At 37.8% G+C, this 26,379-nt stretch overlaps 1 protein-coding gene across 1 annotated transcript; it reads right to left on the bottom strand.

The window, feature by feature from the left end:
* Positions 1-12,249: 12,249 nt before the first annotated feature.
* Positions 12,250-13,543, bottom strand: npvf (neuropeptide VF precursor; the record flags this gene model as incomplete). The annotated part of the gene is made up of 3 exons (XM_079829000.1): positions 12,250-12,362; positions 12,517-12,890; positions 13,409-13,543. 3 exons carry the CDS (start codon positions 13,541-13,543, stop codon positions 12,278-12,280), a joined length of 594 nt encoding a protein of 197 aa, XP_079685126.1. The 3' UTR covers positions 12,250-12,277.
* Between the last annotated feature and the right edge of the window lie 12,836 nt (positions 13,544-26,379).

Genomic DNA, 26,379 nt, shown 5'->3' with positions numbered 1-26,379 from the left:
AGGAGGGGGTGGGGCATCATGGTGATTGACGTTTAGGAAGCAAATGAAAATCCACCGAAGAGTGGCATGTCGCCCTATCGAGAGACTGCATTTTAAAACGCAACAGAGACCATTACGTAATCCAGGTAGGCTACGCCCAGGTAAGCAGTCTATCCATATATGTGCCTGCCTGCCTGCCTGCCTGCCTGCCTGTCTGTATGGCAAGCCGAGTTAGCTTAAAGGGTTAGTTCACCCAAAAATGAACATTCTGTCATTAATTACTCACCCTCATGTCGTTGGACACCCGTAAGACCTCCGTTCATATTCGGAACACAAATTAAGATATTTTAGTTGAAAGCTGATGGCTGAGAAAGGCTTCAGACAGGCCTCCATTTGCATTCAGTACATTGACACTTCCAAGATCCATGAAAGGCACTTAAAACGTCGTTACAAAGTCCATTTCACCACAGTGGCTCTACAATAATTTTACGATGCGACGACAATAGTTTTTGTGCGCAAAAAAAAAATCAAAATAACACCTTTATCCAACTTGTTCTCGACTTCCGTGTATGCCTCCACGACGCATGCGCGAGAATATGACGTAGCGCCGGCGTTCGGGAATCCATGAAATACACACTTAAGCCCCATTTTGAGCACTACGCCGAGACCTAAAGCACGATCAATGTAGAATCCAACAGCTTAGACACGCACAAATCGCTTCTGGGTCATATGTCCGAACGCCGGATCTGCGTCATATTCTCGCGCATGCGTCGTGGAGGCACACACGGAAGTCGAGAACAAATTGGATAAAGGTGTTATTTAGATTTTTTTTTGCGCACAAAAACTATTGTCGTCGCATCATAAAATTATTGTAGAGCCACTGTGGTGAAATGGACTTTGTAACGACATTTTAAGTGCCTTTCATGGATCTTGGAAGTGTCAATGTACTGAATGCAAATGGAGGCCTAACTGAAGCCTTTCTCAGCCATCAGCTTTCAACTAAAATATCTTCATTTGTGTTCCGAATATGAGCGGAGGTCTTACGGGTGTCCAACGACATGAGGGTGAGTAATTAATGACAGAATTTTCATTTTTGGGTGAACTAACCCTTTAAAATGTTCCCATTGCTTGTCATAATAAGAAAGCTAGAAAGCTCTACGACTCAATTCTTACTAGTAACACTTATGATTAGAGAGCTCTCTAATTCGATTCTTAGTAACGATTACAATAAGAGAGCTCTCTAATTCAGTTACTAGTTCACTATATGCAGATTTCATGGAGTTCACATCACCTAAAACAATAGATAGAAGCTGCATTTCATTAATCATCAGCTTATTTCAAAATCAAAGACCGCAACAGGAGAGAGCCCGGCAACAGCACTGGTAAGATCATTTAGTTTCTTTACTTTTAATGAAGAGGATTGCGTGTTGAGCATAGTGTTGTTTTCGTCAACGAAAAGTATGACTAAATATCTTCGTCAACGAACCTTTATAACGTGACGAAAACGAGACGAGACGCAACGTAAATGCTGGTCATGTGACGATGACGAATAAAAACGAGACTAAATGTGGTTCACAAAATAAAAACTATGCTAAAATGTCTCTTCATTTTCGTTGACGAAAATGAGACGAGACGAAAAGTCGTGTTTTTATTTTGCAGTATTTCTGTGCGTCTCATTCAGGGGCTGCATCAGGTCTCACTGCGCAGACGCAGGTGACATCACTCTCTTCAAACCCCACTCGCGCGGCGTCTCCGGTGAGTGAACGGGTCCTTTGGCCGGCCAGTTGGGGTTCGTAAGCCCTATTCGGACGGTAATTGTTTGTCCTGCGGTCGTAAGGTGTCTTCATCATTTACAGGGGCTAGTCAGTGATTTTATTGTCGTCTTAATACAGAATATCAGTGTTTTTATAACGGCAGCAATTATATATGTTAAAATAACCGCAGCATTATGAATACCTCATAAGCGAATAAGAGGCTATATTCACTTATTTCCACTCATTTCCATGTGGAATAAAATTACATCCTTTATTTTGAGATAAAATACAAGACAGAAAAACATTTTAACTATAATGTGGGTCTAATTTTATACATATTTAAATAATAATTTGGATATTATTTTCCTATTATTAAATTAAATATGCATTTATTCTTATTAAGACATTTGGAAAAACTTTTATTGAAGTGGAAAATAAAACGGGTGTTGTGGAAATAGATGGGGAAAAATGTGGCCACAAAAATCACAGGAAAAAACACCACAAACCTTAAGAGACATCTCAATGTTTTTATTTATTTTATTTAAATGTATGTGTGTGTCCTTTTAACATGTTTAGTTGGTAAAATAAATATGTTGTAACTTCAAATCAGAGCGTCTTCCGTGTCTGGAATGGATGTATTCTTGAGTCTAAGGTGACAATAATATAATAAGATAACCTTGTTTGAAATGGGTTTGGCTAAAAGAAGATTTTGGTTTTGTCTATAATACGTACTTATACTACATTGACTGGGTTAAATAGAATTGCATTACTAAAAAGAGACTAAAATACAATTTGCATTGAGTAAAACTTGACTAAAATGTCATCAGTTTTCGTCGACTAAAACTAGACGAAAATAGTCATAGATAATTCTGACTAAAATAAGACTAAAATGCTCAGACTTTTAGTCGACTAAAACTTGACTAGACTAAAAAGAGTATGACTATGACTAAAACTAATAAAAACTAAAATGACAGCTTGACACAAAGACTAGACTAAAACTAAAATGAAAACAGGCCGCCAAAAACAACACTAGTTGAGCATCTGCAACTTACTTTCGGTTTTATTTGCGGTAGTTTGTGATCTACTATTGAATATTCACTAGTCTCCATTGACTACCTGTTTGTCTTCACCCTTGCTCCTTGTGGTGTTTTAAAAAAATGTATTACTCCTATTTAAATTCAAACTCTCTGTGTTTATCCCAATTGAAGTGTCTTGCATTGTTGTTTGTTTCCTGTCTTGTTATCTACATTTTGCATTAAAAATACTCCATTGACTTCCATTAATTTTTAAAGGGTTACATCAGCGATTTAGCATTAAGCTTTGTATCAGTAGAAACTAGGGGTGTAACGGATCGCAGTTGATCCGTGATCCGTACAGATCACGACCCACGTATGAAAGTGGCAACACATCGAGCATGGCTAACGTTACGCATCTGAAGCGACACACACCTGCTGACGCCCGTTTCACACATACTCTGTTTTCAGTGCGTATGCGGTAGCCTACGTATTTTTTCCGTACCAATGCTAACGGATTACAGCTTTCACACTACACGCGTTTTCGGTCCGTCAGTCTCCAGGAGCGGTGTGTAGCCTACAGCTGTGCTGCGATCGTTTCCGCAGTCTATTTTTTGATGTGCTGGCGCTGAATTAAAGTGACAGCGCATTGTCCGCATTAAAACAAACATGTATTGATGCGAAAATCTAGTAATTCCACCACAGATGCATATAATGTAAAGTCTACTCTGTTTCAAAGTCAACACATGGCTTTTTGCCTGGGGTAAAGTTTTTGTCTATTGTAAGTTCTAACTTAAAATGTTTGTTATTTTAATATAGTCTATAGCCTGTTTTGCAACTTGCATGAGCAACGTAATATATACATCTAAAGTAGGTACAAGGCTAAAGTAATTAATTGAATACAACATTGTTTAAGTGTAGTGCGTTTAAACATGATATCTATAAAATCTATAGGCCTACAAAGAGAATTGCAATGTTGAAAAGTCTACTCTCTCCCCTGAGAATGTTGACATCCTAATCTTAAAAAAATATATATATTATATATTTTATATATATAATATATTTTTTAATTTCCATTTTCACGTCTCAGGTTGTTACACTTTAACAACTGAGTAAAATTTGATTTATTCAGCTGGTTATTTATTTATTTTATTTTTGTTAAAACCATAACCATATAGGTTATTTTTGTTAACACCAAAAGTTCCTTGTTAAACCATAAAGGTTATGTTAACACCAAAAGTTTTTGTTAACACCAAGAGTCTCCTCCCCCTTTTTTTCTGATCTGAAAAATGATCCAATCCGTGACTCATGATCTGTAGTGTGATCCGAACCATGAGTTTTGTGATCCGTTACACCACTAGTAAAAACCCGGTAGTATATTCGAAAGATCGTGCTTCCCCCCCTCATATCCCCCTGAGACGAGAGATTTATGTATTTTATGTCTGGAAAAAAGTCTCAGATAACACAAATATCGTCATTTTGCGTCATTGGAGGCTTTTTTGGCCAGAGGCTAAAGACTACAGCCAGTAGTAGGAGCTAGTTCCGCATGTTTAAAACCCGCCCATAGGGGTGGAATCTCACTCACAGAATGGAAGACACAGACGGCCGCGGACATTCATAACGGTGCGGTGCGGAGCAAAGCAAGTGTTCTCAATGAATTCCTATGAAAGTTAAGCTTCCATAGGCATGAACTGAAAACGCGCCAGACTGAACACGTACCGTCAATGACTGTGAGGCCGTGAATGAATGACAATGCGGCCGTGAACGAATACCGGTCGGCCGTGCTCATTTTAGTTTCCAATTCTGGGGTGGGTTGCTTGAATTGTGGGTTCATGAAAACACATGAAAACACAACAACAAAACGGTACAATGACAAACTCACTTAAATAGGCGCATTTCACTTTGAAACCAATTCTTCCACGATCATCAGGTCTGTCAGCATCCTCAATCTGACTCCTGCTGTGTTTGTGCTGCGACACTCATTCGGCTCGTGCTGCGCTGAGCAGACATTTTTAGTGTCTGTTCTCTAACTGAACTAAAGGATTTTATTTCTATAAAAATCTAAACGACGGTGGGGGGTGCCGCGGTGGGCAAGAGCTGTAACTGGTGGGCGTGGCTTAGGAGTGGCCTCATAGGGCAGCGAAGCAAGTGCATTCTGGGAGTTTTTGTCGTTCATCCATATGAGCCAAAAATACATTTTCTGGCTTTTCTCAGTCTAGAAGGCACCAACTTCTAAAATAATTTCACATTTCTACTACATAAATGACCCAATTTAAATACACATTCATCTTTCCAGCAGTGAATTACAGCTTATTAAAGCTCTACAATATTTTTTTTACTATAAGAATCCCAATTAGAGAACTCTCTAATCCAATTATTACTATAGTAACAATTGAATTAGAGAGCTTTTTAAATATAATTGTTAGTACTGAATTAGAGAGCTCTCCTATCATAATTGGTACTAGTAATTGAATTAGAGAGCTCTGTAATTGTAATTGTTACTAGTAAAAATACAATTACCACAAGTAATGCTGGGAACATTGTAAGCTAAAATGGCTTGCCATATGCCAGAATAACCACCTGATCTCTATATTGTGAGGGCCACATAAGTTATAATGAATGGAAGAGGGAATCCATCTTCTATAGACCTTATTCAAAGCAGGGCTATGATAGGTATGAAAGCAAGGCTGTGAGGGATCGACTTACCATGTTTTCAATTGCATACACTGTAAAAAGCGGTATAAAGCTCCTAGATCACTTATCATTTCCCACAGCTCATGTTGTCGAGAGTTTTTTTGTCTACTGAAATTTCTTGCAAAGACATTTTTGCAGTGTTTGTTCAGCATAGCAGAACAATCCAAGAACAGATTAAATAGCAGTTCAACCCACTGAAGAGTTGTATGTCGATCCCTCACAGCCTCGCTTTCATTCCTTTTAAAAATCAAAGATGGTGCTGCTGTGAATAAGGTCTATTCACTGCACATCAGCATGGTGCTATGATTAATTTATGTTGCTAGACAAATCTGCTCCTTTGCATGTCATCCCAGGGTTGCCTTAACAACATAGGTTTTAGTTCATTGACAACACCCATTTACGCTAGAGAGGGAATCCTCCCTACAGTGGAATTCACCAAACCACTGAACCTAACTCAGGTATGTTTTAGAAGAGAGACACATTCACACATACCAGAGTGCAGAACTTTAAACAGTGAAGTGTGAGTGACATCATACTGTCAGCTCTGGGGAAAGTCTACGAGCACTGAAACTATAATGGTTTTTCCATGACACAAACAGAATAATATGACTGACTTACTAGTGAAATTAGTCATTATGTCACATGCACTAGTGTTTATATTGCCTTTAACCTAACAGTGTAAATGACTGCTTCATGTTAAACTGATTAAACGATTGTTCACCCAAAAATGAAGATATTTTGAAGAATGTTTGTAACAAAGCAGATAGAGCAACCATTGACTACCATAGCAGGGGGGGAAATACTATGGTAGTCAATAGTTGCTCTGATCTGCTTGGTTACAAACATTCTTTAAAATATCTTCATTTGTGTTTAGCAGAACAAAGAAAGAACTCATACAGGTTTGGAACAACTTGAGGGTGAGTAAATGATGACAGAAGTTTCATTTTTGGGTGAATTTTTTCAGCTTTAAGATTGAATTATGATTAAACGAACTGTTCATTATGAGCATAAACATATTCCTTCACTCTGCCCCATTCTACCAGATCAGGCACCAGTTTTTGACTCTAAAAAGGCCTAAAATACTAGTTACATTTTACAAACATAATGCCAAACACATACAACGCATCAGCAACATAGTGATAGGCTACTTTACATAGGCAAACGTGTGGCATTTTATCAGATGGCTGACATTGAAAACTAAGTTTTATAAATGTACAAAGCTTTCAATGAAAAGTCCAAAAATGGGAGCATGACAGTTCTCATACATCATCATCTGTATGTGACCAGCAGTGCTTGGTAAATTACTTACAAATTGTAATACATTACTGATTCCAAATTACATGACAAAAATAACATAATCCATTATATTACACATTTTAAGTAATATAATCTGACTACATTTTGATTACTTTTAGATTACTTTTGACCTAACCTGTTTACCACATTGAATTGAATAGGATAATATTGTACCATATTGATATGAAAATACAAAGTTAAAGAAAATTATTTAATTCTTTGTCATCAACAACATGAAGTGCTTTAAACATTAAGTCAGGGTCTCCCAAACTGGGGTTCATGAAGGAACTTCAGGGTTTTTTTGAGTTTAATGAAAAGCTAAAGGTTAAATAAAGCATAACAATTTTTAAATAAAAAAAAAAATAATAAAATGTGTTTGAAGGGGGAAAAATATATGGTCAATATGGCAATATGGTCAAATCACTAAATAATATAATGTTCATCAGAAGTTGATATGCAATGTTGCAATGTTGAGAAAACACTCCATAAAAATAAAATGTGTAAATAAAGGTGTCAAATGCTTTATGGCCTCTCAAATTTCCATGTAATTATAGCCACCTGACAAGTGGCTGGTGTGTGTGCAATTTCAAAAAACTAGCAAACTTTCTGATCTGAATCAATATAAACAATATGCTTTTTTAGAAAGGAAAATTTGAAACATGAAAAAGAAGGATTAGGGAAATCAATAAATTATGAATGATTCTGCCATTATTAGAATAACATGTAGGCTAATCATGTAATCAATAGTAGTCTGATTACAAGTATTTTAAAACGTAATATGATCCAATTACAAGTACCCAGATTACATGTAATCAGTTACTATCCACCAGTGACTGGTTAAACACTGGGCAGGTGTTACAGTAACCATGAACTACTTCTGAGGAAACAGTGAACTCTGGTGGTGGCCTGGAGAATTGTTAGGTCCAGGGTTAGTTCACCCAAAAATGAAAATTCTGTCATTAATTACTCACCCCCATGTCATTTCAAACCCGTAAGACCTTCGTTCCTCTTGGGACGTGTGTGTGTGTGTGTGTGTGTCTTCCTACCAAACAATACATAAATAAACCAAAGCTATGCTAAAATAACTTTTCTTTGTTTTATAAAATTTTATTGCTGTGAAGTGGTTTAAAATGTTCTACGGAATAGATGTGGTTTTATTAATACACGGTAAAGGCCAATGTGGTCACAAATATATTTTTTTCACTTTAAGTTTAAACAAAGCATTACATATTACATATACAAAGCATTATGATAAGCATTACAATTAGAGTATTCACTCTATATGCAACTATAACAGAAATGGCTTGATTTAAATGGAATTTTAAAGAATGTTTGTAAAGTGAAATCACTTTCTCAGTCACTTTGTTTCCTGTTTTTTGACCACACTCACCCAGGTTATTCTGTGTGTAGAAGTAGCCAGGTGCTTTGCCAGTCATGCGACCAAAGAGCCCATAGGTTTGGGCCAACTTTGTGCTTGCCACTAGCCTCAACAGTGTGACACTGAAAGCATTTCTGCAAGATCTTCTTTCCTTTTGCTATGTCTTCTCTTCCCATTTTAACAAATGCTTACAACAGATTGATCTGACCAAATGAGAGGATATTTCACTGGACAACAGTAGGCCTATAAGATGTAGGTATGTGACTATACAGAAATTGATTTTCAAAAATGAATATTCACTGACGTTAAACCAGTCAGGAAATTACGTCTCTTTAAAATGAACGCGGGATAGGCTGATCCATGGTCCGAACATCGATATTGAATAAAACATCGCGGATTAACTTCGTTCTGTAAAAGGAAAGTATCCTATCTTAAAATGTAAAAGCTAGCTTAGTATAGGCTACAGCTTAGGCTAACATCGTAACAAAATTTTTCGATATAGTAGCCTATTTTGAATGACCGAACTCGTGCACTCGCATGTTCTGCGCTGTGAATAGGCTACTCAAGTCAGTGGTATGTTACATTCATCAGAAACGTTTAATTTATTTAAAGGGGTAGTAAACCACGATTTCACTATTCTAACTTTAGCTAACGTGTAATGTTGCTGCTTGAGCATAAACAACATCTGCAAAGTTACAACGTTCAAAGTTTAAAGCAAAGGGAGATATTTGCCTTAAAAGAAATCAGTTTCTAAGAACTACAGCAAACGGCCAGTAGGCGACTACACACATTCCTCCAGGGTTGGTGACATCACCAGGCTCAATATTTACATAAACCCCATCCTCCGAGAATATTAAATAAGGGGGGGTGAGGCCATTTTGTATCGCGGCGCTGTTGTGGTATAGTTAGGCTGGAGTTTTGTTGCCGCGATGCCAAGGAAACGCTGTTATTTTCATCCGGATTGCAGGTCTGGGGTACTTGCTCTGTTCAGCCTTCCTTGGGACGGGGGTGCATTGCAGAGCGTTTAACATACAGCATGTTATATGCACGTGTGTTTGAGTCAGCGGGGAATCAGGCGTGCGCAGGGCTCCCTGCAGCGCATCTAACAGAGGAAAACATCCACGTCTTCGCGATTTCAATGCCAGATTTGCACATCGTCAGCTGCGTAAAAAAAACACTGCCGGTGCGTGGATGCACGACGCGCGCGCTGCACATTTCACGGAGGACAACACAAACTTCCACAAATTTCGCGAGTTCAATCCAGGATATGCACAACGGCTTGTCCTGAAAGCTGGATTTACAAACTGAAGCTGTTTACGGGCCACAACCTGTAAGTCTGATTTATTTTTCATCGATGTGTTTTCCTGTAATAGGTTGTAGCAAGGAAGTAAACAGATGACAGCGCTGTTCTGCAAACCAGTCTGTTAAATGCTCATTCATACTTAATGTTCTCCGATGAACACCTAACGTTACAAACACTAACGTTAAAATCTCAACAGCGAACCTGACATTAGTGTAAATGATTCTTTGATTAGAGCTTTTATGTATTGTTTATCTACAGGCATGCTAAACATGGTTCTGTGTGTGATTTGGCTAACTTACTAGTTAAAGCCAGTGCTTAGTGTTCGTTTTGGGTTAGTTCTTGCGACAGATATTTGGCTATAATCGTTCTAAAAATACAAAAGTTAAAGTGCCATTCAGTAGCGATCACTATAGATCCGCAGTCTTTACTCTTGAGGACTGAACAGGTTCTGCTCGATCATCTTCACTCAAATGTTCTGGGTCTGATTCGGGCTCATATGGTTTTATTGACGCCGTTGTTTCTAATACTGACCAAAGCACAGCCTCTGGTAAGGGGCGTGACGTTTCCGACAAACGTGCACTAGGCGGTTAGCGAATCACAACACACTGGGCCAGCTAACCAATCAGAGCCCACTGCGTATTTTTGAGGGACTGGCTTCATACAACCCGGAAAGCATCAGACCGTTTTACAAGGAGGGACAGAGCAGTGTAGAATAAAGGTCAACTATATGAAAAATAAGGCAATTTTTTTTTAAACGAAGCATGAACACATGTTACAGTGCACCCCACAAACACAGTCAAGCCTTCAAAAGAATGTGTTTTACCACCCCTTTAAGTTTCGTGCCATTGATGGCTTGTATAACCTTACACCGTTTTCAGTACCCTACCAGAGTTTCGGTTGAGTTGCTACAGTTGTCAGTTTTCAGCTGTTTCTTCTTCTTTTTTAAGATCCTCAAAACACTTTTTTATCTGACCTGGTGGATGTGAATATAGCCTACTATTTCAGAATTATTTTAGATGCACTTTTGGGACATAGATAGATTGCATTTAGTAAATATGCATGTCTTATTACCAAATGATATGTATTTGTTTGTAATCTGTTGTGAGGAAAAAATATTTAAAAATGCTCTTTTGCTATTAGCCTATTTATTTAGGTTTTGTGAAACTGGTGATGGATAGGCCTATCTGTCATAGGATGAATCCTGGTGGTTAACAAAAACTAAGAGCAAGGAACAGTGTTGGGGAAAGATACTTTTCATAGTAATATGTTACAAAATGTTACTCCCTTTACAAAAATTAACTAATTGTGTTACTTTTTATGGATAGTAATGCGTTGCGTCACTTTTGCGTTACTTTTTCTAACCTGGGCTGGACTTTCTTGTTTGTTTTATAATAACAAAAGTTAAGCAAAACTTTTATTTTTGGCAAATGTAAAAGCCCTTTCACATCAAAAGTGAAACGAATAGGCCTAAGCCTCAGGGTCGCAGCTCAAACAGTTCTGGATTGCAGAAGAATAGGATGCAGGAGAAGCAAATTGAACATTTGTAAAATAAAAATAATACAAAAAATATCATGAAATAAGGCCTATTCCTAGCTTAGCTAAACCCAGTCTGTTGTAACCGGGCCAAAGTATATTTGAGTAATTTAATATTTACGTAATATGTCAACATTTGCATAATATTCTTCTGAGTTTGCATTTCACTGTTTTTATTCATTTTGAGGAATACTGAATCAGCATTTGTGAAAGTGAGATGAGTAAATGCATGGTCACATTTAGAACTACAATAACTATGTTTACATAGCGCACGCAACACCTCTGCACTTACTCCCGATTTCTCTCAACTTGGGGACAGGAGAGGTGTCAGGCAGTAAATGGAAAGTGGGAAGAACTTTTGTTACTTATTTGATAAAGGAACTCAGATATATTGTTGTAAATTTAAAAGTAATGTGTTACTTTACTAGTTACTTGAAAAAAGTAATCTGATAACCAAACAGTGGTGAGGAATGATTTTGATGTGTGCAAACACCAGCTCTCTGTTACATAATTTGTTTCCAGCAAGATTAAATCACTGTCTAGGGGGAAGGTTGGGCCCCCCTTGGCTAAAAACTTAATTTAGATCTTAAAGCTAGGCAGAAAAGGACAATATATTCTCCATTTTGTGCACCTATATGAGGAAACGGTGTTTTATATCATTATTCCTGATTAGAGGTGTGTGCGTTTGGCAAATCATTTGGCAAATTCAATGTTGCACTGTTCCTTACAGGCCAGCAGGGATTGGGAACCTTTTTTGACCAAAGAGACATTTTTTCCAAAAAAGTCACAGCATAAAATAATACAATATTATAATTTTTCACTAATGTTTAAATAATATTCTCTTTTTATTAGGTCCATAGACAAATAAAAACAAACAAATATGCAACAAACAATAAATAAGTTGCAATACAGAATCAATTGTATGGGGCTTTCACTGTGAGTAGCATAAATTCCCCTCTCTCTCTCTCTCTCTCTCTCTCTCTCTCTCTCTCGCTCTCTGTGTGGGTGTGTGTGTCAAGTAGGAAAGTTTTTTTTTTACATTATTCTTTGTGTATTTGACTGTTTAGGGTTCGAGGATCCACATGAAACATTCCAGTTAATCAATGAGTCTTTTATTTACACCTCAGTCTCATTAAACATTGTTCTCTGAGTGCATTTGCAGGTGAAAGCTGGTTGTTATATACTCATATTATATACTCATAATTTGCTTTACTCAAACAATTTACAAGCAGGCAAGTACAGATGCAAATACATATAAAGAATAGGAGATTCATAAAACTGGCAAACAAAACATCTTTCGTACCCGCTGTTGTTTTTATGGGCTTCTTTAGTCTAAAGCTGTGTAATCTGTGTTCTTTACAGTCTCTTCTAAGTCTTCTATTGTTTCAAACATGTAGTCCTGGACTTGAGTCCTGTGAGAGAAATCAAATAAGCAATTTGTGATATACAGGGGGTAGTTTTGATATATATAGACATAATTGATATATAGGCTTCGAAAACAACACCCATTCATTTTTGGTGGGTGTTGTTTAATATCTCAGTTGAAACAGAAATATTACACTTTACCTTTCTTTTGGAAATGGGGATTCAGGTGTGCGTGTGTACAGAGTCAAGGCGCGAAAAGGGTCTAAAGCGAATATGTTCCTCCTCCCAAACCTCTGCGGGAGGGTGGCTGAGGGTCCAGTCCCTGAGCGCGCACACATGGTGCAGGACCGGCCGAAACGCTGAGGGAGGTTGATGGAGGACTTGGGAGCACGGTCACCTGTGTTTGCATGTGCATCCCGCCCGAAGCGAAGGGGGAGGTTGGCATGCAGGTGTGCTGGTTTTGCCATTATGGGGTGAAGTCGTAGGATGGTGGGCGAGCTCACACGACTGCTGGTTGGGGCTACATTAGGAGCAAAGTCTTCTATCTCCAGACTCCGGGGAATCTCCTGAGCATTCTTTGACAACACAAATGTAGAAGAAGAAGAGATGGTGAAAATCAGCAGATTCAGTTATCACAGTGTACTGATACACAGTCACTAATGTCAATTTTAAACTAACAAGTTGCATGGATTATTTTAAATATTTGTTTTACTAGTATTACAATTTTATTTGCATTTATAAATTCCAATTAAAAATGGCAAAAGCATTAGTTCAGAGGGCGCTAACAGTAGCTGGACTATTCCTCACATATTTTACAAGTGAAAATGTGCATTGGTAGTACATTAAGGAAATATTTCTGCCTGCCCCTGACCTTTAAAAAATGTTTCTTATTGGTGCAACCTAATGTAGTCAGGTTTATTCTATAATGAAGACAGGTAAAAAGGCATGATAATAATAATGATCAAAATAAAAGTAATGCATTATAAATTAATATAGGCCTATATTAATTAATATGGCAAATATGATATATTCCAAACTAAACTTTCAAGTAAAGCAAACTCTTATCATAAAAGAGAAAGTATAAAGCACTTACCTCTGGAAACTGTCCCCATGTAAATCTATTAGGATCACTGTCTCCTGGAAGTGGCAATCTGAGAGCAGAAACCTCACTCAGCATGAAGCTGCTCAGGATGCCGAGGGCTAAAAAGAGAAGGGTTAAGTAGGACATCTTACAATCGTTCACTGAAGTCCATGCACATCATAGGGTTTTTATACATTTGGCCATGTGCAAATAAACATACTCACAAAGACATTCCTTATAATGTACTCAGCATACTTAATAAGCACCAACCTTCATTCATTCACTAATGACCTTCTTGAGTGTTTCATAGCAACAGAGTAACAGGTCGAACTGAAAAAGGTGCAGAAGTCCTTAACAAAGGTGCCTTGATGAAGATTATTTATAAAGCTATTCCAAATCACTATGATTTGATTATTAAACCCTTAATGTCATGGCTGGTCTTGAAATATTGGTGCATTACTGAGAAATTCTTAGATGGTTAACTAAAGCCAACCAACGAATGTGTAAAAAATCTCCAGGAAATGTGCACTCCACCCTACATGACCAGTTAGTAATGTGCATTCAAATGCCTAACAAAACCTTATAGGGTTCGCTCCAAATTACCCGGAGAAGCATTGCATATCACAATAGTTCAAATCAATTCATTGTGCAGCTCACCGAGACCTCAATTACCACCACATTCAGATTGGAGAAAGTAAGAATGGTCTGGTAAAAGATGCATGACACATGAGCTTGAATAAGACGTTGACATGCTGGAAATGTTTGGATGAGGTGTTGTAGGCCACAGAGCTCTTATGAATGGTCTGGTATTTTATTCCACCAAAGAATATTTACTAATTGCCATCACTGACATGCAGATGACATCAATGGCAGTGAGGGGTGATGCCATTTCAATTCTGTAACCAGTGTTGTTTGGAAAAGTAATCTGATAATGTGTAGTTTGTTAGTTATGTTAATCATCATCATCATCATATGTAATAGCTGAAAGAGATACATAATGCTCCAAAAATATGTTTCTTTAAATATATCTCAAGCTGCACATTAATGATCATAGGCTATAATTGCAAATACGCATACATAGGCCTCATTTTGTGGGATGTTACATTACGCTGAGCAGCATGCTCACATAGAATGTAATGTAACATTAAAATAATGTGTCATCTAGCTTTTACTTACTGGTACTGGTACTTATTGGTAGCATTTGCTTCACTTTGATATACAGTACACTGATCAGGCATAACCTTGTGTTGGTCCCCCTTTTGCTACTAAACAGCCCTGGCCCGTCGAGGCATGGACTCCACTAGACCCCTGAAGGTGTGCTGGTGTCTGGCACCAAGATATTAATAGTAGATCCTTTAAGTCCTGTATGTTGCGAGGTCCTCCATGGACCGGACTTGTTTGTTCAGCACATCCCACAGATGCTCGATTGGATTGAGATTTGGGGAATTTGGAGGCCAACACCTCAAATTCGTTGTTGTGCTCCTCAAACCCTTCCTGAACCATTTTTGCTTTGTGGCAGGGCGCGTTATCCTGCTGAAAGAGACCACAGCCACCAGGGAATACCGTTTCCATGAAAGGATGTACAGGTCTGCAACAATGCTTAAGTGGTACATGTCAAAGTAACATCCACATGGATGGCAGGACCCAATGTTTCCAAGCAGAACATTGCCCAAAGCATCTCACTGCCTCCGCTGGCTTGCCTTTTTCCCATGAGCCAGCCTTCGCTCTCCACATGCATCAGTGAGCCTTGGCTGCCCATGACCCTGTCGCTGGTTCACCACTCCTTGCACCACTTTTGCTAGATTCTGACCACTGCAGACCGGGAACACCCAACAAGAGCTGCAGTTTTGGAGATGCTCTGACCCAGTCGTCTAGCCATCACAATTTGGCCCTTGTCAAACTCACTCAAATCCTTACGCTTGCCCATTTTTCATGCTTCTAACACATCAACTTTGAGGACAAAATGTTCACTTGCTGCCTAATATATCCCACCCACTAACAGGTGCCGTGATGAAGAGATAATCAGTGTTATTCCTAAAGTTCATAATGTTATGCCTGATCGGTGTATATTACAAACATTATCAAGTGGTTTGAATTAATTAATTTTAAACTTAATTGTCTGTAATTTTACTCTTTATATGATATACATCAATTAGACAGCTTTTCTGGGGAGGTCACTACATACCTTACCCAGCAGGGGGCAGTGCAGTGCAACATTATGAGTGATTGACAAAAATGTTTCATGACAAGCTTTCGATTAGGATTTTGTCATGAGATAAATATATTTAAATGTACTTAATGTTATATATACATGAATAGTTTAAAAAGAGGGGCATGACAAACTATCGTTTGTTTCTATAGCCTACTATATGGAAAAAATGCTGCTTTCAGGAAGTAGCCAAACTCTCAAATTAATAAAACATTTTTTTAGCAAGGCACCCAGTGGCTTTGTTTTTTCACCTCAATGTGCCATTCATCAGCTAATACAGCTTAGTGATTTTAAAATAATAATGCGGTTGTTTTATTTAGATAGCTAGAGGATGTAGGCCAAAATGTCTATGCTTACAGTTTATTCAGACTTCAGCTAACCAGTCCCATTGTATTTTTTCCCATCCGGTCAGCTCCAGTCGATCAAAGACCTGAACAAACAACCACCCTTTACACTCAGACAAGGGGTGTAGATGCCTAACACAAGACCTTAGGGTCATCCAATCAGATGTCTGCCGAGGTCAGCATGTTTCTGCCAATCAGGAATGAAGCGGAAGGCGCTGATGAAGGATCAGGAAGCCTAAAATGGCCCCTAATGACAGAGGAGGGGTGTGTTCGCACATGTGAGTTTCAGCATGCTGCTATTTACGCACATGCTATATGTGCTTGCTTTATCTTACATTTGCATCTGTAGCTTTGAACTTCAGGTCTCTGCAATCATGCAGGAGTGAAAGGGACATAAGGAACATAAAAACCGAGTGGACGAGACATAAAAAAGAGCGAGAGAGTGATAGTGACTCCGCCCACATGGGGTCTTGAACTTTGATCTCTAGTCTCCTCTCTCTGCAGATTCCTAAGATGTGGTTGATGGCAGTGATGGGGTCGAGGCCTGGTATGATGGCCGGAGAAAAGTGCAGTCAGTGTGGGAGGATGACCTTTAACCTTTCTACGAACTGAGCAATGACCCCTAAACTTTGCCTGAAAGGGACAACCCCCACTGGTAAAATGGACATGAATATACTGTCATCGACATTCGCCTCCTATTGCTACACGGCTCACAATTTTTAATGCAAAAAAGTACACACACACGTCTGGTTCACTATCTTTGTGGGGACTCTCCATAGATTAATGTTTTTTATTCTGTACAAACTGTATATTATATCCCCTTACACTACCCCTACCCCTAATACCCATCACAAAAAACTTTCTGCATTTTTAAATGAAAAAAATAATACAAAAACTCTGTGTGATTTATAAGCTTGTTTTCTCATGGGGACCTCAATTTAGGTCAGTGTGCATTCACACACAAAAAAACACACACAATTATATCATAATAGTCTACATATACAGATAACTCTTTTCTGTATGTTTCGGTTTCAGGGCACATTTCTTTTTGTATGCAGTTAATCTTATAGGGTTATTTTTTCATTTGTAATGGTAGGCCTAAAAATAATTGTTTCAGGGAAAATATCATTTAAAATACTTTGAGGACAGGGCCATTCAAGGCTACCAAGCTACATGATTAAAGTGCAGTTTGTCAGACAAACACATGGCTGAGAATAAGCAGTACACAAACAACCCAGACGCGCACACCATACACATGCTGCCATTTCCAGCAGACTGTATAAAAACAGTGAGAGACAGACCGTGATTGACACTTGACTATGGAGACGCAAACTATCCATGAACTTGAGCTGTAATTAAAACTCAGACTGACTGATGACAGACAGAGCACATGTAAGAGGAGTTGTGAAACACACCACATCCTAAATGTCTTTTTTTAAGAGCATTTAATATATATTTTTATATTTAAATTAGTTAATTAAATATATTTTAATAATATTTTAAAAAAATTATTATGTTAACTTGACTCGTTTGCTTCAGTGTACACGCAATAAGTAAAAACTTTATATTTAATATTTATATATATAAATATTTGTTAATATGTGATTAAAATGAATAATTCATATAGGATTGTATTTAATTATGTATAATTATTATTATTTATTAATTATTTTAAATATATATTATTTCAACCTGATTTATTTGTTTCAAATATTTGAATTCTGTGCCTTTACATGAGAGGAGGTAAGGAAAAACAACTAAATCCTCATCCCATTCTTTCTCCCCCACACACATCATTTTAGAGTTGCGTCTGCACTCAAGTCTCTAATTCTTTGATCTCTTAAATCTTAATCACTAAGTCTCCACTGTTATTATTACACTTTTTTCTTGAAAGCCAGACTTTCCATCGCCAAACGTATGCACTAGACTACAGGCCAGATCCCCTTTAAATCAAATCCCACGGATCCCAGTAGAAGTATGTGTTTGCTTGGGCTGTGCAGTCAACTGTCTATGGCATTTTCCCACTGTGTAGTGATAACATCAAGGTGTTGAAAGGCACAATCTCAACTGTTGGCACCTGCCAAATGCTTGAACGAAAACCGCTCTGCTACTGTGTTGAAAATAATTGGGACTGAGTGAGGAAAAGGATCTAAATAAAAAACAGCTGAGACAAAAACTCTAATGCCGATTGACATTTTTAAGCTGCTTAGACAAATAGAAATCAGTGAAAGAAACTCTCGCTTGAAGGAAATTTTATGGATGGGTTGAATATTTCACCAAAAAACAACCAATACACGTATATAAGAGATGCGAACCATGACATGCCTGGAAAAGTCCCATTATGCACAACTGTGTTTACACCGGTAAATTATATTGCAATGTTTTTTTCTGTCAATTAGTTGGTGTTCATCCGAAAGCTGTTTCTCAGTCTACAAAATACTAAACGTCATTGCCACATACACTATAGATGATCAGACTGTCAATCATCCTGGCAATTTAGAACATCTGGAACTGACAAACTGATGAAAGTTTAGCAGATAGATCTCGTAAAAGGAAGATGAATGGTCTATATGCATGCATTATCACCATCAATCATAAGCCGATACTCGCAGCACAAAACAAATGAGAGAAACTGTTGGCATAAAGGAATAATGTGGTTATGATAGAAATGTTAAATGTATAATAAGGTCTAACATTAATAGCTAACATGTTAAGGAATCTAACCTTGTTGCAAATTGTTACTGAAATGTTTATTTGTAATAGGCTAAGTTTATATAGCAAAAGTTATTTTGTGTTTCACCTCAGATTCCAATATTATAAATATAAGCTTTGTTTCTCTTTTATTTCCCTCTTGAGTTGGTTTAGAATAACTACATTTCCTTTCTTTCATTGTAAGTCCACTGAAATCCAGGGAGGAAAATGCATATCCAAAAACATATGATAAGAACTGTTGTAGTCATGCCATTCATTTACACTTGTTCAAAACAAGCAAATAAGAAGTCAGAGAGAACACACAAAGGCACATATATACTGAACATTTATTGTGCAGGGGAATCACATAACAACACACTTGGGACATAGAAGTCATGTGAGTGTGTATGTGTGCATTTAAGTGGGAAAGAGAGAAACAAGCGAGAGACAGATAGAGAGAACGAAAGAGAGAGAAAGAGCGGGAGGGATTTAGTTGCTGACAGGTATGACTGATGATATGTTGGGTCTACAGGCTGAAACAGTAGATGGTATCAAGGAAAGCCAAGATTAAATCAGCTGGTGCACACACTTACACTCACACGCACACACACATTTTCCATTTACCGTCAGTGACTGCTTCACTTTAGTGTTGACTGTCTGATAACAAATCAAACATGCAAGACACCAAAGACTCACAGATTTACATTCAGGTACAAGCTGTAGGAGGCCATTCATTAATAATGTGCTATTTCATGGTCATCACACAAGCACACACATACAGTTTCCCCAACAGACTCGTTAGAATTCTCACACTTTCTACTAATTGGTCATTTTGAACACTGATGTCATTGCGCAAAGAATTGAGGTCACAATGATTGGTCTCTGAGAGAGGGCAAGAGAGACAGACAGGATGAGAGAGAGAGAGAGAGAGAGAGAAAGAAACAAAGAGAAAGACAGATATGGCAGGGAATGAGAGAAAGAGGAAGGGAATGGCATAGAACAAAAAGAAACAAACTTAGGACACAAAAACTCATAGGCTTATGGAAATGGTATACTTAAAATATGATGATTATTAAAACATAATTTTGGATTGTCTTGTTCCATGTCTCATATTGTAATCCATATGTCAGGTTTTAAGGTTTCAAATTAGGTTAATAACATTAATTGCAACCTATTTTAATAAGTGCTAATAAGTAAATTTAAAAAAAGGAAAAAAAAAGGTAATAAGTAAAGTTTAATAAGTAAGTTTAATACGTTTTTTTTTTTTTTGCTGAATTCATAATAGCTATATAGGCCTACTACACTGTAAAAAAAATGTTTTGGGTAAAAATTGTGCAAATTGATCATTACATATTGGGCCAATAAATTACTTCCAAATAATTATCCCAATGCAAAAAGATGCATTGTACTAATCATAGCTTAAGGTCTTCACTCAAAATTAAAATTGTATATTCACCGAACATATTCAATTGTGCTCTGTCAATCTATAAAGTCGAAGTGAAAAACCCATGTTGGCTGAACAAGTCCTACGTCCGAAAAACAGTATACGCATGCGCAAAATGCGCTTGAAGAAAACCGTTCGTGTGGAGATTTCAAATGCGGAGCGCTGGAGCGGCAGCGCGAGCGGAGCCGAACCAGCAGGTGCTGAAGACCGAAACAGACATTCCCAGGAGAATAGAGATATTCATCCTCACAAGACGTTGGTGAGTATTATAAACTGAAATTATTCTCCAGAGTTTTGCTTTATGACCCGTTATGAAGTTTAAAAGACATTTTATAGAATCACGAGTTCATGCATTCATTGGTTTCATGCGTGTGTTCTCGTTTACCTCGTTTACTCTAATGGTAGCCAATATTTTTTATTTTCCTCATGTCTATATGTATAAAACAATAGGTAATAAGTAAATTAAGTCATTTGTGTGATATGTGTGCCATGTGACCCGGTGCCGTTAGATTGCATTTGGCGTCGGCCTCTTTCAGGGCTTGAGTTATTGCCTTTTAATATCAAACACGTCAAGCTCGTGATTTTCTTATTCGTCCATTCATTCGTCTCATCCTCATTATATAATGAAGTAACTTCTGTTCTGTCATATGCCAGACGTGATGCAGGGGAACTTTGTCATTAATGTTAGTTTTTTATTTTTATTTGCAGGTTCACCACATTAAGACATCCTGTTATGCAGAAGATTATTGAATGTATTCAGAGTTTTTCCTTATTGAAAATAAGGTATTTTCACCAAATTTCCTGTGTTGGAATTTACTTGTTAATAAAGTAATGTGATAAAATGTCAACCCTGTTGTCTGTGTTCTGTATTTTGCTTAATATATTTAGGCTATGTTTTTAGTCATTTTTGTCTTTTGGGCAGTGAGAAATAAAGAATTGTGACTACAATTTAAAACATTGAATTGGACCAACCTCACAGTTTCACTGTAAAACATTTCTCCAATTCAAAATGTTCTAGTGACCGATCACATCTACATTTTTTAGTTGGCCAAATTGAATTTCTGTGAATTAAATTGTATCAATTCACAGAAATTCAATTTGGCCAACTGAAAAATTTAGATGTGATCGGTCACTAGAAAATGTTAAATTGGAGAGGCCTGAAATTTTTTACTGTGTTGGTAAATTACATTTTTCCATTGGCTCAACATATTATTTCTAATTGAGCCCATGTTAACAGACAGTTGCCACAATGGATAAAATTCAATTCACAGAAATTAAATTTGGCCAATTGAAAAATTTAGATGTGATCGCTCACTAGAAAATTTTGAATTGGAGAGGCCTTACATTTTTTACAGTGTACTCTGTGGTTACTATTTCTGCCATATAATGATATAATGTAAAAATATCGACTTGATAAAAATAACAGGCTATAAAGGTAACATAAAGTGTGAGAAAGGTGGTGTGTTGATGCCATTGATGCCATGTCAGGAATATGAATATGTAAGGTCTCAAATTAAAAAGTTCACTAGTGGGCATAACTTGCATTTACATATTTGTGACATGATGTGTCGCAGACAGCAGTGTTTCCCGCACAATTCTGATTCATGGACTTCATGAATCGGTTCTTTTATTGAATTGTTTGTTAAGACTCTCGAATTACGAACCGGCTTAAATCAGTCCGACAAACCCTTCATTGAATGAGGCTGAATCCGAAATTGCCCCCTAAACCCTCAATCACTTTTCCCTATACATTAGTCCACTAATACAGTTCACTTGAAGGAGTGAGTGAAAACGAGTGAGCGAATTGGGACAGCCGTTGAGTGTAGCCTATATCGGGTATACACTCGTTATTGCTGTGCAATGTGAGATAGAATGAGTGAACTCGATAATGTCCACTAAGGTTTCAGACACCACTAAATGGCTGTCTCCTCAAATAATACCCTATTTGAGGGTATAAGGGCCGATTTCAGATTCAGCCCAAGACTCAGTCAAACTGTCAGAGCGGCTACTGAAATTCTGAATCGACATATGCCACACTTGAGGCTACGTTCACATTGTCAGTGTTTGGGATCGACAACCAGGTAAGAGTCTGACAGACAAGCCACAAAACTGATTGAAGCAACTTTGGTGGAAGACGGTGACTAGATCTAAAACCTCCAAATGACATAAAGCTCATTTCTCTTTCTCTGCGAGATATTAAACCCACACATACCCCGCAACACTACATGCATGCGTGCAGAGCGGCTCCTTCTCAGCATACGCTGTGAGAGAGCGGTTCCGTTCAAACAGTAGGGGTTCACCAAAAATACGGGTTTGAGTCCTGAAAATTTATGAGTGTGAGATTACATTCTTCTGCTGAACTTGGCCTAGAGCAAAATATTCTCTTTATCTATAGCATTTAGGCCTACCTCACTTATGAACAGTCATTTTGGCCTGATTATAGGCCTATACTTTTTATAGCCTTCTTATTGTGTTAAAGGATAATTCATACTCGACCAGTGTAGTAGGGCTACTGTAACAAGAAAAATGTTAACCATGTTGACCATGTTAACGCATTTGCTGTCACTCTGACATTTTTAATACTTCCTCTCAGACTTGTTAAAGTTTCCATAACTGTTCAAAGTTCATGAAAACTTAATGAGCTAATCAGTAAAGTAGTTTATGATTGGTTGTCTGTTGCTAAATGCCTCATCAAAATATTGTAACACTGCATTATTTCATGCTGTGTACCAGTTTCACAACAAGGGGCTAAAAAAAGTGATAATCCCCTTTCAAAATGACAGGTGTGAAACTGCTTAAACCATGATTAAAATGGTCATTATCCCGGTGTTTATTAAGATGTTAAGTTAGTGTGAAACATTTACACATTTAGCAGACACTTTTATCCAAAGCAACTTGCATTGCATTCAAAGTATACATTTTTTAATAGTTTATTACCTTGGCATTGCTAGCGCCATATGAAATTCATGAAATATGCATCATATTGGCACATACTCATATACAAATAGTCTGTGGTCTCTGTATTCTATTTCTGTTATCTGAGATATTTTTATGCCACCTTTATGAGAAGTGGAATGACATATGAGCATTTTTTTCCTGAAGTTCCCATTTCCAGGATGCCTGTGGTTAGTCCTGAGTACCTGAAAGCCATACACAAAGACACAAAAGCACATCTAAGACATTATCTATCAGTCTCTCTTCTCCATCATGCCTGATTCTCTCTCTCTCTTCCTCTCATTTTCTCTTTCTTAGCACATGATGAAAGACAGACTGACGCAAATGAAAGAGAGCATGATTCGTTTCCCTCCTTTCAACAAATCTTCTGTTGGCGCTGTCAGAGTGAAAACACACTTCACCGACCACTGGTCTTTCTCTCTCTTTCTATTCACATCCACACACAAACACACACAATAACAAAGAAGAAGGTTTTTTCTTTACCACAAACATCTAGGTTGGTTTATGGTGGTTAGAACTTTTGTTGTTTTATTTCTTGATTTTGTGATTTCAGACCTTATTTGCTTTCATAGGCTTTTGGGTAGCCATTTACAGAAGAGGAGACTTCTGGGAAAAACAGAGAAACCACAACAAGGAATCACTATTTCTCAATGTCGTGTGTGCGACTGTGGGCAAGAGTGCATTAGGGAAAACTGCTGTCAGAAGCCCAAAACCCCACGGTTTCATTTTAACTAGGACCAGCTGACACGTACCAGGTTGCGTGTGACTGCTCATTTCCTTCCCTGCTTTGAATGCGAGCATGTATATATACCCTCATCTGAGTGAAAATGGCAGCTCTCCCTCTGAAACATGGCAGGTATCGGCAGGAGGGTTATGAGTGAAATCAGTCGGAGTTGTAGCTAATTGAGTCCACCGACAATACGCATGCGGACATCACAAAATGAAGCCTTCACCTGGGAACCATCAAACCTAAACTGAGGGGGTTGCAAACTAATGGCTTCCAGACTTTCAGTGTGTGTGAAGAGTAATTGAAATGGTCACATTAGCTCTAATTCTGCCAGGCATTTCTTTGGCAGCCCCTCTGAAGGACCCCAGTTGCCAATAAAAACTATATTTGAGAACAAATCCCTCCTTTTCTTTTGAAGCAAGCAAGAAAGAAAATTAAAAGTCAAATAAAGAAGAACAAGATGCAAAACGAAGTGGTATAGATATGCAATGAGCTGGAGAGCACCACGTGATGTCATGCCTCATTTTGCTGCCGCTCTCAGTCACCGGAGCCCAGGAGCCACGGTTTGATCTTCATCATCTTCATTCATTTTTTATTTCCATATTGATGACAAAAACCGCTTACTGTGAAATTGAAGTGAGAGAATGTACGATCGGCACACAAACGTTCACCCCGAATTGCGTGCGCCTGTGTGTGCGTACCTGCGCGGGTGGCTGCGAATGTTGGATGGAGATTGTATGAGCCAGCGGGAAGCCTTCTGGGTAATTTAAACATTCTACAAGCCTAAAATGGCTTGTCAGAAAATTAAAGGGAGGGGGTGTTGGTTTGAAGTCGAGCACAAGAAAAGTGTTCTGGCTCTTTTCAACAGTTATTTTAGGGGTGTATATTTCAGGATGGTGAGGATTTCATGTAGTTTAGTATAATTTGGCATAATTTGGGTATTTAAGATTAAACATTAATCCACACTGTTTTGACACTCCATAATTGGATGATAGAAGCAGAATATTATAAAAAAAATGTCAGAGTCAGCAATAGACTGCATGTGTGTGGTCAGGCATATTGCTGTCTATGCATGTGACTGACTTTCTAATGACGAGAGAAAAGACGAAATCAGCATGGTCGGCTATTTAATAAGACATTCATGCTGTCAGTGGCTGTATATGAATCAGTGTGCGTCCCAGTGTGTGAATATGCGTACATGTATCTTATATTTCCCCCCTGTCAAATAAATTAGGCTTCTCAAATGAGACAAATGAGGCTTGGCATTGCCATCATGGTAACCAGGGCCTACTGTTGTTGCCGGGGTAATGTGATGTGCCGCATGTGCCAGATGGATGATGTTGATAAATGCTGCTGATTCGGAATAGGAAAAGCTTGGGAAATGTTAAAATCAAAGAGATTTGGGGTTTCTCAGGGTCTCCGGAGAAAGACTGCCAATGATTGTGTTTTGTGTGTGTGTGTGTGTGTGTGTGTCTTTTCTTGCTGACAGAGATCACGTCTAAATCTTGTTCCGAACTGCTTGTTGTTTAATTGTTAATTTAAACAGCTAAAGTTTTTTTTTTTTTGTAAGTGAAAATGTTTCTCCATATCTTGGTTTTCATCTTAAACATCTGGTTTTCTTACACAGTATGTTTATGTTTCTGCGTGTTGTGTATTTATAAGTTGTGTACATGTAACCCAGCCCTCATAGTTTAGACTTGATCAGATAGATTCTTTGTGTGTATTCCTGTACTTGATTTAGGATATGCATGTATTTGAGTGTGTGTGTGTGTGTGTGTGTGTGTGTGTGTGTGTGTGTTTGTGTGTGTGTGTGTGTGTGTGTATTCCCATCTCTGATTGCTGTTTGTTTGATTTGCATTACTCCTTTAATCAGTGCTGAGGCCCTTGCAGTGAGCGGAAGGAAACCCCATTAGACAAGCCTAGTCACCAATAGGAATAACAAAGCTACTCATCTGAACCTGTGGCTGTGCATGTAAGACATAAGCATTACCATCTTATTTTGGAACTAGTTATGATGTCATCTGTTGAATAGTATATACACTACAAATGTTTTGGGTCTGTAAGATTTTTTTAAATGGTTTTGGAAGAAGTCTTTAATGCTCACAAAGGCAGCATTTATTTATTCAAAAACATAGTAAAAACAGTAATAATGTAAAATATTACTAGTTTAAATAAACTGTTATTTAATATATTTTCAAATGCCATTTATTCATCTGATGCAAAGGGGAATTTTAGCTGTGTTCATGTCATAATTACCAGAATTTCATGACGACAACACGTGACATTACTCTGAGCTGTTCGTCTCTATGGCAAACTATCAGCGTACAAGTTATAAGCCTAATCATGAGCTGAGGATATTAACACTTTTTATATACTGAAATCTCTTAATTACAGTAATTGCGACATGGCGTGAATGCATCTTTCAGCAACCATAACTCTTCAGTGTCACATGATCCTTCAGAAATCATTCTAACATGTTGATTTGATGCACAAACATTTCTTATTATTATCTTATTATCATTCTCTAAAACCCTGTAAATTCTGTAAACCCTGAAGTATATTCAATGCACTTAATGCTGTTGATAACAAAAATTGAAATACATTTTCTATCTC

This window comes from Gobio gobio, assembly GCF_949357685.1.
Source record: "Gobio gobio genome assembly, chromosome: 11".
NCBI classification, from domain to species: Eukaryota; Metazoa; Chordata; class Actinopteri; order Cypriniformes; family Gobionidae; genus Gobio; species Gobio gobio.
This window is presented reverse-complemented; position numbering and strand designations above follow the sequence as displayed.